This window comes from Rhipicephalus microplus, chromosome 3 (assembly GCF_043290135.1).
Source record: "Rhipicephalus microplus isolate Deutch F79 chromosome 3, USDA_Rmic, whole genome shotgun sequence".
NCBI classification, from domain to species: Eukaryota; Metazoa; Arthropoda; class Arachnida; order Ixodida; family Ixodidae; genus Rhipicephalus; species Rhipicephalus microplus.
In genome coordinates this window covers 266,791,847-266,805,139 of record NC_134702.1, presented here as the reverse complement: position 1 = coordinate 266,805,139, position 13,293 = coordinate 266,791,847, and the positions used below count along the sequence as shown (strand labels likewise).

The following is a 13,293-nucleotide window of genomic DNA, read 5'->3' as shown; positions in this document are numbered from 1 at the left end:
TTATACTGACTAGAGTCTGCACAACAAGAGTCACTATCAATAACCAGACTTATCCTGCGAGCTTTGTAGTCTTACAAAATCGCTCCAGGAATGTGACACTTGGGATGGACTTTCTAAGTCAACACGGCGCTGTCATCGACCTGAGTCAATCACACTAACCTCGGAAAACACGCTGCCAACCCCTATCATGCCAAAGAATCCCGCATTAAATGTGCTAGAAGAACAGGTCACCATGCCTTTTTCTCCAGCGTCGTCATTTCCGTTGGCACCGAAAAAGCCGAAAATCTTAAAGGCCTCGTCGAGGGCAATCAGCACCTTCTTCTAAACCGTCAGATTTGCATCGCAAGAGGCATAGCTTAGCTGCATGACGGCAAAGTAAAGGCGGTGCTGACAAACTCCTGTCACGATTACAGGCACATCAACCATGGTACCACGGTGGCCTACATAGATGAATTCGTGAAAGCCAGCAATTCATTCTTTTTCTTCAATGCTGCCGATGCTGCTTCGACGAACCATGGTCCTGAACCATATTTCGATGTCAACCCCAGCCTTTTGAAGCGCAAGCAAGAGCACCTCAAGTCCTTGCTCTTGAGATTTAAGGACTGCTTTTCGTCAGCATCGAGAATTCGACAAACCACAGTCACCAAACATCGCATAGACTCGGTGCCATCCTTGTGCAGAGGACTGACGGCCAAGAAAGGGTTATCAGTTATGCTAGCCGGTCGCTATCCAAGGCCAAAGCCAACTATTCCACAACAGAAAAGAAGTGCCTTGCCATCATCTGGGCAGCGTCAAAGTTTCACCCCTACCACTAAGGCAGGCCTTTCAAAGTAGTGAGCGACCACCATGCCTTGTGTTGGCCAGCTAACTTGAAAGATCCTTTGGGTTGCCTCGCACGGTGCAGCCTCAGCGTTCAATCATTCGACGTGACCGTCATTTACAAGACTGAAAGGAAACGTTCCGATGCCGACTGCTTGTCTCGTGCCCCTGTCGAACTACCGCCGCCCGACGGCCTGGATGAGGGCAGCTTCTTAGAAACAATAACTGCCGACGACTTCACCAAGCAACAGCAGGCTGACCCAGAACTTAGAAGCTTTGTGGAATACCTCGAGGGTAACAGCACAACTTTTCTGAATATTTTCAAGAAAGGACTGGACTCGTTCCTCTTGCGAAACGAAGTTCTCTTAAAGAACAACTTCTCGCCCCTTCGAACCGACCACCTCCTCGTGGTTCCTTCAGCAGTGAGACCAGAAGTACTTGAGGCCTCACACGACGACCCGACGGCAGGACACCTTAGCGTTTCCCACACGATCGCAAGGATACAAGAAAGGTACTACTGGCCATGCCTTACCACCAACGTCACTCGTTACATGAGGACATGCCGAGACTGTCAAGGATGAAGACACTGCCGACAAGGCCTGCATGCTTTATTTAGCCGATCGAACCACCTTGCAGACAGTTCTAACAAATCAGGATGGACCTATTAGAGCTGTTTCTGACGTGGAATTCGGGAAACAAATAGATCGTCGTAGCTACCGACTACCTTACTCGCTACGCCGACACGAAAGCCCTGCCCAAAGTTTGTGCATCTGAGGTAGTCAAATTCTTCGTCAAAAACATCGTCCTGTGTCACAGAGCTTCGGAGGTCCTCATCACCGACAGAGGCACGGCATTTACTGCTCAGCTAACCAAAGCGATTTTGGAATACAGCCAGACAAACCACCGCCATACAACAGCGTACCACCCTGAGACCAATGGCTTCGCCGAGCACCTAAACAAGACTATCGTCGACATGCTGGCCATGTACGTCGATTTCAAACACAGAACGTGGGATGCCATCCTTCCGTACGTGACGTTCGCGTACAACACCACCGTAAAAGAAAGGACGCAGATGATGTCGTACAAGTTGGTCTGCGGAAGGACCTCGGCAACGGCATTCGACACCATGTTACCCAACGTCACCGACTAAGAAAACCTCAATGTAAGCAGTACTTTCAGCACGCTGAAAAAGCCCGACAACTCGCCTGGCTCCGTACAAGAACGAACAAACAACGGATTGCTGCCGTTACAATCTTCGACGACGCTTTGTGGAACACCAGCCCGGTGAATGCATTTTGGCAAGGACGTTGATACGCCGACGTTGACTCGGTGAAAAACTGCTGCGACGGTATTTTGGACCATACAGGGTAATTTGATGTCTCGGCCCACTCGATTACGAGGTCGTCCCCGACGGTATCACGAACTCTCAACGACGCTGATCACAACCTGAAGTCCTCCATGTCGCGTGCCTCAAGCCGTTTCATGCTCGTTAACCAACTAAAACAGTGTAATTTATTGTTGTTATTGCTTTGTTGTAACTTATTGCTTGTTCTTTCTTGCTTTATTTTTTGTACTTTCATTTTCCATTAAAGCATCGAGATGATGCCTATTTCAGAAAGGGGCAATGCCACGTTCCTTTCCTCAAGTTTTGTTATTGCCCTGTTATACTACGTCCACCGCCGACCGTGCCTACGGCGTTAGAGAAGTTTCGAGGCTATAGTAGATGGTTTCAAGGTCATGCCCACTTTCTGAACTTTTCAAATTATTCTGGAACCTACATTGCTGCTAATGATAACGCTAGAATATTCGATGGCAAGTGTATAAATGCACACACGCTTCGCCGCTTGTGAGTTGATCGCTGCCGACGATCTGTTTGCCGCTATCAGTGACAGTGTCTTACTTTTCTTTTGCGTGGCCACAAGTTCAGCCCGAATAAACAGTGTCTTCTTCGACGTGGAGTCTGCTCCCTTCTTTCACGTCACGACCCCATGACAATATCATTATGCACAGACTATTACATTACGTTCGAAATATTCTTCAGTGTCTACCACAAAGAATGGTAGTAAGAAATGTTGCTCGCCACTTCAGTCGCAGAGCAAAAATTGCAGAGCATCTAAGTCCACGTGAAACGAAAATGCCATTAGCAGCAATGGCAAACAGAGCGAATGCAGTGAACAGAACAAATTTTTTCGCTTCAATCATGGCAGGTGAAACAGCCTTTATTGTGCAATCCTTGCCGCGACAGTCCTATCGACATGAAAATGTCACTCATGGCTGTCTAATCGTTTTCACTGCAGAGTATTGCACGCATGGATAAAATGTTTCTCTCAAATGCATTGCACAACTTTTCCCCACCAACTCTGCACGATTTCCCTACGGTCGTCACTTCACCACAAGTCACACTTCACCATCAGTTTCTTAGAGAGGCCGCAGTCGCAGTCACCCATAAGCAGTCTCGCACACCGGCCTCAAACTCTGCACCAGAAGCAAGCAGCGAGCAGCCCATTCAGGATCTCCAAATCGATCATCAAATACGAAGCTGGAATGTCCACGGCGAAAGCTGATGGCACATCACTTGAATCGGTGAAAACAGCAGTCTTTTGCACTGTTGCAGGTGTCAAATCAAGTTGATCAAGCACGACCAGCCCACGAGCCTTCACTTGGGCTATGTTGCTGCTCATGAAAGCTCTGGCATTGACTCGCACAAGGCTAGAGTTGGCGCGAAGAATGTCATCATTCTCGGGCGTGTCACTTGCCGATTGCTAGAGTCGCGTGATGGCATACCCTTATCTTACGAACCACTGTCACCAACGCAGACGATGTCAGAAGCTTTGACACCGCGAGGCGCTTGCTCTACAATTACAGAGTGGCGCAATACCATGCCTTTGTGGAGCCAACTGCATCACTTCTATAGCAGTTAACAACAGGTGCCGAAGCAACGACAGATCAGTAGCAGAAACCCGTGATGTTGTGCCGTTAGCACATTTTTTCATTATGACTCCCCTTTGGCCGAACTGATACACCAAGAGGAGATTCTTCCGTCCTCTAGGCATGTTCATTGTATGGTCATAACCTAAGGCAAAATGGCACCTCAATTAGCCAGGTTCTCAAATGCAGCGCCTTAAGCCAATAAGATGACACAATTTTAGCCACGTGATCTAAAGTGGCCAATGACGTTTTAAGCCTACATTTTATCCCTTTTTATTTGAGAAGGTGGCAAGCTCAGTGTTGCCTGGCTGAATAAAGCAAAATGCGAGAGCTTTTCACCGATACCGAAATGGCCGTGCCTTGTTGTAGCGGGCCGTTCAAGGTTACGGGCAGCCAAAATAAGCTAAATTTGTCCACAATTTAAAGAGCTGGGGACATGCCAACACATATTTGATTTACTGTTACGCCGCTAATACTCGGGATTTTGAAGCGAAAACTTGGACACAGGTGCGCGATGGTAGAAAGGTTACGAAAATGACACTTTTGAAAATTCAATTTTTGGGCAAATTCTCGGTTCCCAAGAGCCATGTCTTCCTTTGAAGACACATGCTTGCACATGCAAAAGTAAACAGGCATTCTACTGCCCAAGTAACACATTCAAGATAAAAGACTTGCAAACAACTTCAAGTTGACGTGATAGTTAGAAGCATTCCAAGTGATTACGTTCATCATATAAAATCTAGTTTAATCTGCACTATTGTTGAATACAACTTAGAAAGACAGAAGAGGTGACCGAAGCATTCCCTCCTCAAAGGCAGATGCACACAAGCCTGCATCACCAATGGGCGTGTGCTCCAGACTCCCATCATGAGCCGTTTACCCCGCCGCGTGTTTGACAACCGTATGCTGGAGATTGCGCGAGAGAGGGAAGACGCCCATGTCGTCTGCTACGACGCTCATTGGCTACCACCACTGCAAACGTCATTTCCTCGCAATGCCTGACGCCCTCGTCTGTCCTCGCCGTCGTAGCTGCGCTCGCGGTGTGAGCGGCGAGTGTTTGACAACCGTATGCTGGAAAACGCGCGAGAGAGAAGGGAGACGCCCATGTCGTCTGCTACGGCGCTCATTGGGAGCAGCTACCACGAACGTCATTTCCGTGTTCAGTTAGAATTTTTGCTGTTTTTTGCAATAGCGCCGGTACTGAAAGCAGCTGTGCGTGTGGTGTGTTTTGTGAATCAGATTGCTTTTAGGTTGTTTCCGAACTACTGATATCGTAAGTAAACAGTCTCGGGCAAATTTTGTAGACGGACTGCACATAAGACGCATTTGTTTGCGGCAGCGTCGCTAGCATCAGGGCTCGCTTTTTCTCGTAGATCCCGCAGCATGTTCGTCACGGCTCTTAAACGCATGTCGAGCTTTAATCCGGTCGCCTCATTACGCTGTTGCAGCTACAGCCGTAAGTCACCGTTCCTGTTTTGAGCAATTTTGAGGCTACCGGCGGTCTTGCCTACACGATCTATGCATATCGTTTGTAATTGCGAGATTAAACTATCAAGTGTGCATAATACGCCCCCGTCATTTCTTTCTTTTTTTTACCTGCAGCGAGAGCAGCGCAAAAACGTGAAACAGTTGTTCAATCAGTATGTTCTGTTTTAAAATACACTGTCAAGTTACTTGACATCGCAGTGTCGATTCGTGATGCCTGCGGCAGTTTTGCGGACTTTCTGCAACAGTCATTCTCCAAAATACTGCACGTGTCTAACTTGCAGGTGACCGTGGGTAATATTTGAAGCAAAACGAGGGAGATATGGGCTAGTGGCAGTGCAAAACAAAAACCAGATTTGTCAACATGTGCTAGGCTCCCAACTGTATCACAGTGATGGTACTGAGCAGCTTACTACAATGGGGAATAGAAAAAAGATAGATCACAGGCAGATGGTGCAAAAAAACACTGAATAACAATTAAGAGTGACTTTAGTTTTCAATAAGTTTCTGCAAGATTATGTTTGTTTATGCCAGATGTTTTATTTGTATTACCTCCAAGGCCTGAGGGCACCGCAGGAGGCAGTAGAAAAGTCAATGCACACAAATAAAGTAAGCATTTGTAATTTCTAACTTTACAGTGTTACCTATATGGTGCCATGCTTTAGAGAGGATCAGGTGTTTTATTATAAATAAGCAAGTACTAATGGACAGAGAAAGTAAAAATTCTGTGAATAATGTCATCGGGTTCCTCCTGTTTAAGCAATTTTTTTCATTTTTCATTGCCACCAACTCAATTTATTATTTCTATGCTTCGACATTAAGCCTTCACTGTGAGTCACTCTTGCTGTCTTCATGTGGATGGCTCTTCATGTGGACAGACAACATGCATATTCACAATAGGCTGCCAGCAGTTTTTCTGAACATGCATATTCACAATAGGCTGCCAGCAGTTTTTCTGAACTATGGGACCTGCTGATGTGATTTTTTTTTTTTGCAAATAACTCTTTCATAGCTGTTTTAATAAACTTGACATATATTTTTGAACACGCTGCGCTCAAGTGTAAACAATGTTTTCAGAAACAGAATGAAGAAAGTTCACCTGCATTAGCGAACTGAACTGGGCTGGTTGTATTTAGACAAGTCATGCCGATCTATCTATTTAAAACTCGCAAAGTAGATTAAAAGTGTGGCAGCTTGGGCTAGTTGGTATGACACAACGATAGTTATAGCGCGAGAACAAAACAGAACGCCTTTTACTGTGCTTTTGTTTTTTCCCTTACTCATGTATTGCTCTTTGTGCCACATAGTTTTTGTTACATGGCTTACTGTCTCCTCTATATGTTTTCGTGCTCTGCGCAATAAACTCAGTTGGAAGTTAGCGCTTGTGTCGTTCGTGTACTTCTTGTCTCTTTGTCGTCGTTCTGTTCTCGCGCTATAACTATCGTCATCGCAAGTACAAGCAATTGAGCACTGGAAACTGCTCGAAACATGAACGGCAGCGTACGTCCGTTAGATGCGGCCGTGAGAATGGGGATTAAAACTACAACTATGGGGGGGTTAAAACTTAGGCATGAGCTAAACACGCATGGCAAAAAACGAGCTCCCCACGCGATGAAACCCCGCGGCCAAGGCTGCACGTCTTGCTCCAACGCGTAAATCTTGTCCGTATATACTCGTAATGCCGCAAGTGTGGAGATGCCGCCTGTTTACGCAGTCAGCCCTGACACTGCTTACTTACGGCTAGAGTAGCTCGGAAACAACCCCAAAGCAGTTGGATCACTGGCATATTGATACAACACAGCACCGCAATCACTCGCCCCTCACCCCGCAAGCGCAGCGACGACGGCGAGGATAGATGAGGGCGTCAGGCATTGCGAGGAAATGACGTTTGCAGTGGTGGTAGCCAATAAGCGCCGTAGCAGACAACATGGGCGTTTCCCCTCTCTCTCTCGCGTTCTCCAGCATACGGTTGTCTAACACGCTACACCGCCTGCAGAGAACGTTGCTCAGAGCAAAAGTGGGACTATTTCTTTAGTCGCTGAGGCTGCCGCGCTTCGGTCGTTTGGGCGAGGTCTCCCCTGACTTTTTAAGTTGTATCTAACTATAGTTCAAACGTTATTTACATTATAAAATGTTCATATTGTCACAAACGGTTCGTTGACTAAATAGAACAGCCTGCTAAAGAGTCATGAAATGAAAATGAAGATGCCAGGTTGTAATTTTTTCTGCTTTCCTAAGGATTAGACCCCCCGCGCCATGCTGATTCTAATATATTTCAGTACAGTATCTAATCTATAATTAATTAGTCGGTTTAAAATTGCAGTGTTCTTGGGCTCGTAAACAATTTTTTTTCCCCCTCATATGATAGATTTATATAGGAACCTACAAAATAATCAAATACCAATAACTTTTCCACTCTGAGCTGTGTATGGGAAACGTGCGGCTCCTACAAATGGCACGCTGATGCGGTGCACCAGTGCGTCGTCAGCGCCACGAGTGGCCAATGAGTTCTTAACTGACGAGCGACGAATTCTCGTCTCTCTTTCTGTTGCGCCCGCATTTTGCAGAAGTTCGCACGCGCAGTGGCTACTAGTGCTATAAAGCGCACCGGCTTCAAGAAAGTAAAGAGCACAAGGCTTTTGGAGCCTTGAACGAAGAGAAAGGCGACAAATTATGTCGCAGGAGGCACGTTTTCAACATGACCGAAGAGACCACGGTCGGACAGAGTATCTTGAAAGAGCGATGTGCGCGACAAGCCTACGTGAATCAGGAAGCATGCACCGTCATCATCGAGGTTATGTTTGTGCGAACGCTTTTTCGTCATTTTACCTGCTTATCACTGAGCGAACGATGACACTAACATGAGACATGTGCTGTAGTGTGATGTCTTGAAAGCTACCAAGTGCAATCGGGGCTAGTAGTATGTATAATCGCATCTCGTCTTGCATTTTTTTATACCTAACGATTGTGCGAATCTTACTATGCTCCTGTTCCTTTTGTAGACGTTCCTCAGGCTGCATGAGTGATTTAGTAAATATGTTACATGTCAAATATGCAAGTGATATCTTGGCCGTCACGTACCATAAAAACAGCATGGCATGGCACCGCTTGCATGCGCAGCACTGTCAAGGAGCATATGCAATACCTGCGCGGTCCCCTGTGCATTATGCCACACATACGGCCCTTGTTCTGCCGCCGTTTACGAACTGCATTGTCCGCTTCTATGTAGGGCGTGCCAGTAAAATATTTTACCAGCAAATGAGCTTGTTTGAATATTGCTCGCCTTTATGCATGTAATAAACTGTTTGAACTACGATCTGCATAACAATGCCACACGTACAGCCAAGTGCGACCTCTTGGCCTCCGCGATCGTCGAAGTTTTGCAGTACAGTGGCGGAAAAATAGCAGGAGCGTACGAGGGAGAAGCTGAATCTATCGATGACTTTCCGCCAACGAAATGTGCACTGAAGACCTACGATCCCCTTGCCTGCTGCCATTCAATTCCGTTTGTACTATAAAAACACCGGTTCACCTTCACGGGGCGTAAATTTAAAACGAACTAGCAACAACATGTACTCTATAACCATGCGCAGGATCACTTCACATGGCGTACAATGCAAATGCACGATTTCCACTGGCCTACGAGGCATTGTTGCCCCCGAAAAATGAAAGATCTTCGTTCGAGGAGAGTATTTCCCGTAACTATTAGTGCAGACAATTATTGACAATGCAGAAATTCATGCGCGACAATGCAAAGCTCCTCCACCAGCGTGGAGGAGCTTTGCAGCTGCTGCACTTATCACGCCACTTACTTTCGTTCCTCCCCACGCAGCGGTGCCACCAGCTCAATACACACTCCCCCTACTGTGGAAATACAGCGAGCGACCTGCTTGGTTCTGCATTCAAGTAGACTGAAGCCTCCAAATAACGAACCTCAATTGTGGGGAATCTAACACCCCCTGTAAAGTCGTTTGTACTTCATGGCGCACGTGTTTCGCGCATGGGCTGCACTTCGGGTTCACAAATATCGAGCGGTAGGTGGTGCTCTTCTAGCAAGTGTTTATTGCCACCATGAGCATCATGGTTAGCGCGGTAGCGCCGGCTGCCATGTGCCGCCATCCAGGTGGCACATGAAAGAGGAGCAGTTCTCCTTGGCGCGTAGTGGTTGGCGTGAACGGTTGTCTCTTGCGGTACGTTAGCCCCTCCTTCTTAAGCCCCTTCTTCAGGGAATTATAAACCTACCAATGTTACAGGTGCCTCTTCACACAACCGTGATTTAGCAAAACATCTGCCACCCTGCTTCTTTTCTTTCATTCACGAAATCCCACTGTACTTTTCACTCTCGTCATGGTACTTTCCCCTCTCTTTGCATCCATATATCCACAGTTACCTCTCCTATATACATGCTAAGGAAATCAGTTCTAGCCTTGAGCCCCGCCGCAATGTTCTAGTGGCTAAGTTACTTGGCTGCTGACCTGCAGGTCGCGGGATCGAATCCAGACTGCGGCGGCTGCATTTTCGGTGGAGGCGAAAATGCTGTAGGCCCGCATGCTCAGATTTGGGTACACGTTAAAGAACCCCAGGTGGTCCAAATTTTCACAGCCCTCCACTAAGGCATGTCTCATAATCATATGGTGATTTGGGGGCGTTAAACTCCACAAATCAATCAACGAATCAGCTCTAGCCTTGAGGATGTCGGCTCGAGCACACAGCCTCTGTTTGGAGATTTTTTTCAATTTTTTTGACAAACAACAAAAGAAGCACAAGGTACTGTGAACGTGTTGTCGACATTCGACTTCCCCTTGATAAAACAACCCGCAGAGACGTTCCCCATAAACCCAAGGCAGGAGACTTCTGTCGTTGCACGCTGCCAGCATCAAAAAGACCCGTCACTACTGTTTCCCAGACATTGACCTGGCCCTTCAGCCGCAGCAGCGAGGATGGCACCACGCGTTAAACCTTACCTACACTAGCACAGCGCCACCTCTCACATGGAAGCTGTGCCTAACCTAACCACAGCTAATCTGCGGGACGCACATGCACCACGAGGTGCAAATGACTTTGCAAAGGGTGATAGCACACGCACAATTAAAACACTCCCCTTTTTCTATTTTGTTTGCGCCGCCGTTACAATGTGTTCATATAGTTCAGATATATTTACATTCTGAAAAAATGGGTGTTACGAAGCATGTTGCAAGAATCAATGTCACATAGGTGCAAACGAAATTAATGTCATTTATATACAAATTCGAGACACTGTCTATCACAAAGCATACAAAGAATACATTTTTCAGTGACTTAAAAAGGGCCAAAAAGAGCAGTAGATACTTACCGGAGGTATCTCCGTGAGCAGGTAGAATGTTTGAGTGTACAGCTCATGCTAAAAGAGAGAAAAACACAAGTCCTGTCAGCGTGACCCTCTCTACACACATTCACTGCTACACTGCAACAAGAGAGAGAGAGAGATAAAGATGAAAGGAAAGACAGGGAGGTTAACCAGACGCACATCCGGTTTGCTACTCTGCACTAGGGAAGGGAGGAAGAGGTTGCAAAGAGATAAGAAGGTACACACAATCACGAGCACACTTGGGGGAGCACACACAGTCTACAAGCGGTCACTCAGGTTTGATGTCTTCAAGTAAAATAGGAGTGCTTTAGTCACTTTCTGCGTAATTGAGGCAGACGCCCAAGCTCCCAGAATCTTCTACACACAGAATGGTCTAGAGTCAAGTTGATTCAAAACCATCCGGAGCTGGCATCGCTGCGTGTCATAGCAAGCGCAGCTGCACAGGACGTGTTCAATGGTCTCTTCAGCTCCGCAGGGGTCGCATGTAGAGGCGTCTGCCATACCAATGCGAAAAGAGTACACCTTTGTGAATGCAACACCCAACCAAAGGCGGCACAACAGTGTCGCATCAGAGCGGGAGCACTGCAACAAAATTCTTGTTTTCATATCGTAAATATCAGGTGGCAGTACAATGCCTTCTCACCCTTACTCGGCATTTCAATTGAACTATCAAGCTCTTCCCATAACACCATGCAGTTTGCTTCTAAAGAGTGGTAAATCAATGGATGCTACATTAAGTGTCACAGTTACACCTGGATATAACAAAATTGACAAATTACAGAAAAATTTCATTAAAACATGATTTCGTTATGTGCAGGTATGGTACGAAAATTTGAAAAATGAATGCACGAATCAAACAGAGGAAACTGAAGGTAAAGCTAACCCATAGATTCTTATTGTTAAATGCTGGCCCTTCCTCCAAAGCTCTTTAGTTGTCGCTCTCCTCAACCAGTTCTTGCTACACAGCCCTCCGTTCTTTGTGCAGCCACTAAACTGAGGTTCCGTATCGCTGGTCCTATCACACCATCATTCGCGTTGCCGGCATAGAGTAGCCAGGCCATGTACCAACATCGTCAGCCACCGACAGCAGCCAAACGTATGCGTCCAGTCTGAATCGGTGCCGTACTGTTCCAGTGCACATGCTTGCACTACCGCCCTGCTTGATTTTTCGCGATTCATTCCATGTTTAGAGCTTGTTCTTTTTGACTTCGCACTCAGCTCAGCAAATATGGCTGTTACACGCAACCAATCACAAATTATCAAAGTTGCTGGGGCCGTGTAAGCCTGCCGGTGCCACAATGCGATGCTTTGACCTCTGCTCGTGCAGGCCACTCTTCCAAGTTTTTCTACGCATGGGTTGCATGTTTCATGAACCTTTCAAGAAAGCTACCAAGCCTGCGTTCTTCCCGTGTATTTTGGTGTTCAAGGTCGCCTTCCCGCCGTATGCTCCCCTCTCTTCACTTAATCGCAACTCCTCAGCCTGTCTCCATCGCTCTACGACACCAGCCACGCTGGCTGGAAATAAGAAGTTCTTTTTCTGGCTAGAAACAGGCCCAAAGCAGCTTCACGCGTCCTGGCGTGTATATCTCATGTGTGCGTCTTGCTTGGTGTTGATGTGTGTGTGTGGTCAGGATGGCAGGCCTTCAGTGCCTTTCCCTGCCGCTCACCAAAATGTCACAAGTGCGACCACTTGGCTTCAGCGACACTTTAAAAGTTATTATAGCTGCCGTGTTGTGGAGTGCTTGCTCATAGCTGTTGACCGCCAGGTAGCCAACTTGCCACTACGAGTGTCCCTGCACCCAGCTGTTGAGATGGTGAAGGCTTAGTGGGCGGAGGTGACGGCTGCATGTGTGCGAAAATGCTTTCGCGAGGTGGACTTCGCCAACATCAGACCCGACGATAGGCCTGAAGCTTCCAAACAGGACCACTCTGGCGACAATTTGTAGCAGCTCGTCCACGACTCTGTGGGAAGGCGGGACATCATCTGGGATGACTTCATTATGGCTGATGACGATGCTGACGCTGCGGAATTGTGAACCAATTAGGGCATAGTGAATGAAGTGCGAGGCAACAGCTATTTTGTGAAATTGATGATGACGTTGACAGAACTTTGTTACCAGCGCCCACAAGTGCCCCAGTAGCAAATGGCTACAACAATAGCCTTGGGCAGCTTGTATATGCCACAGACCTCGGCGAAGAGCACGCTGCTGCTTTAGATGAACTGGAGACCACCGTTATTGCTTCTGTCCTTCAAAACACGTGCATTACAGACTTTCTTGCAAAAAATATATATATTTTCATTTCCAACTTTTTCGAAGCTGCGTTTCATTAACTACGAACTGCGGGATACGCAGCGGTAGAAGCAGACTTTAGTCTTTTGTAGCACCTTTGGGAGCAGGAATAATGCGGTTTTGGAACAGCTTTGGAGCAGTCAAGAGGGAGTTTTGGAGCAGCTCTGGAGCATCAAAAGATGTATTTGGAGCGTCCAAATTTGGTTTTGGAGCAGATTTTTCGGGTCATGCATCACTGATAATTAGAATTTTTGGCTCTCTGGTGGACACAATAAATTTCAGTGGTTTTTACTAAGCATGCAATATGCTCATGAAACGACGAGACTTACCCAAATGTGATATATATTAAACCTTACAACATCAAAGCTGAAAGCACAGCAACTCAAAGAGAAAAATTAAGTGATGCTCTGGACAGCTATTAGA

General features: G+C 46.7%; 1 protein-coding gene across 3 annotated transcripts in view; it reads right to left on the bottom strand.

Moving 5' to 3' along the window:
• LOC119168205 (branched-chain alpha-ketoacid dehydrogenase kinase) overlaps window positions 1-13,293 on the bottom strand; it is a 225,222-nt gene that overhangs the window by 171,454 nt on the left and 40,475 nt on the right. For all 3 annotated transcript variants that reach the window (XM_037419620.2, XM_075890993.1, XM_037419612.2), the window contains exon 4: window positions 10,565-10,612. In XM_037419620.2, coding sequence (XP_037275517.1) covers window positions 10,565-10,612 — 48 coding nt within the window. The remainder of the gene's footprint in view (window positions 1-10,564; window positions 10,613-13,293) is intronic.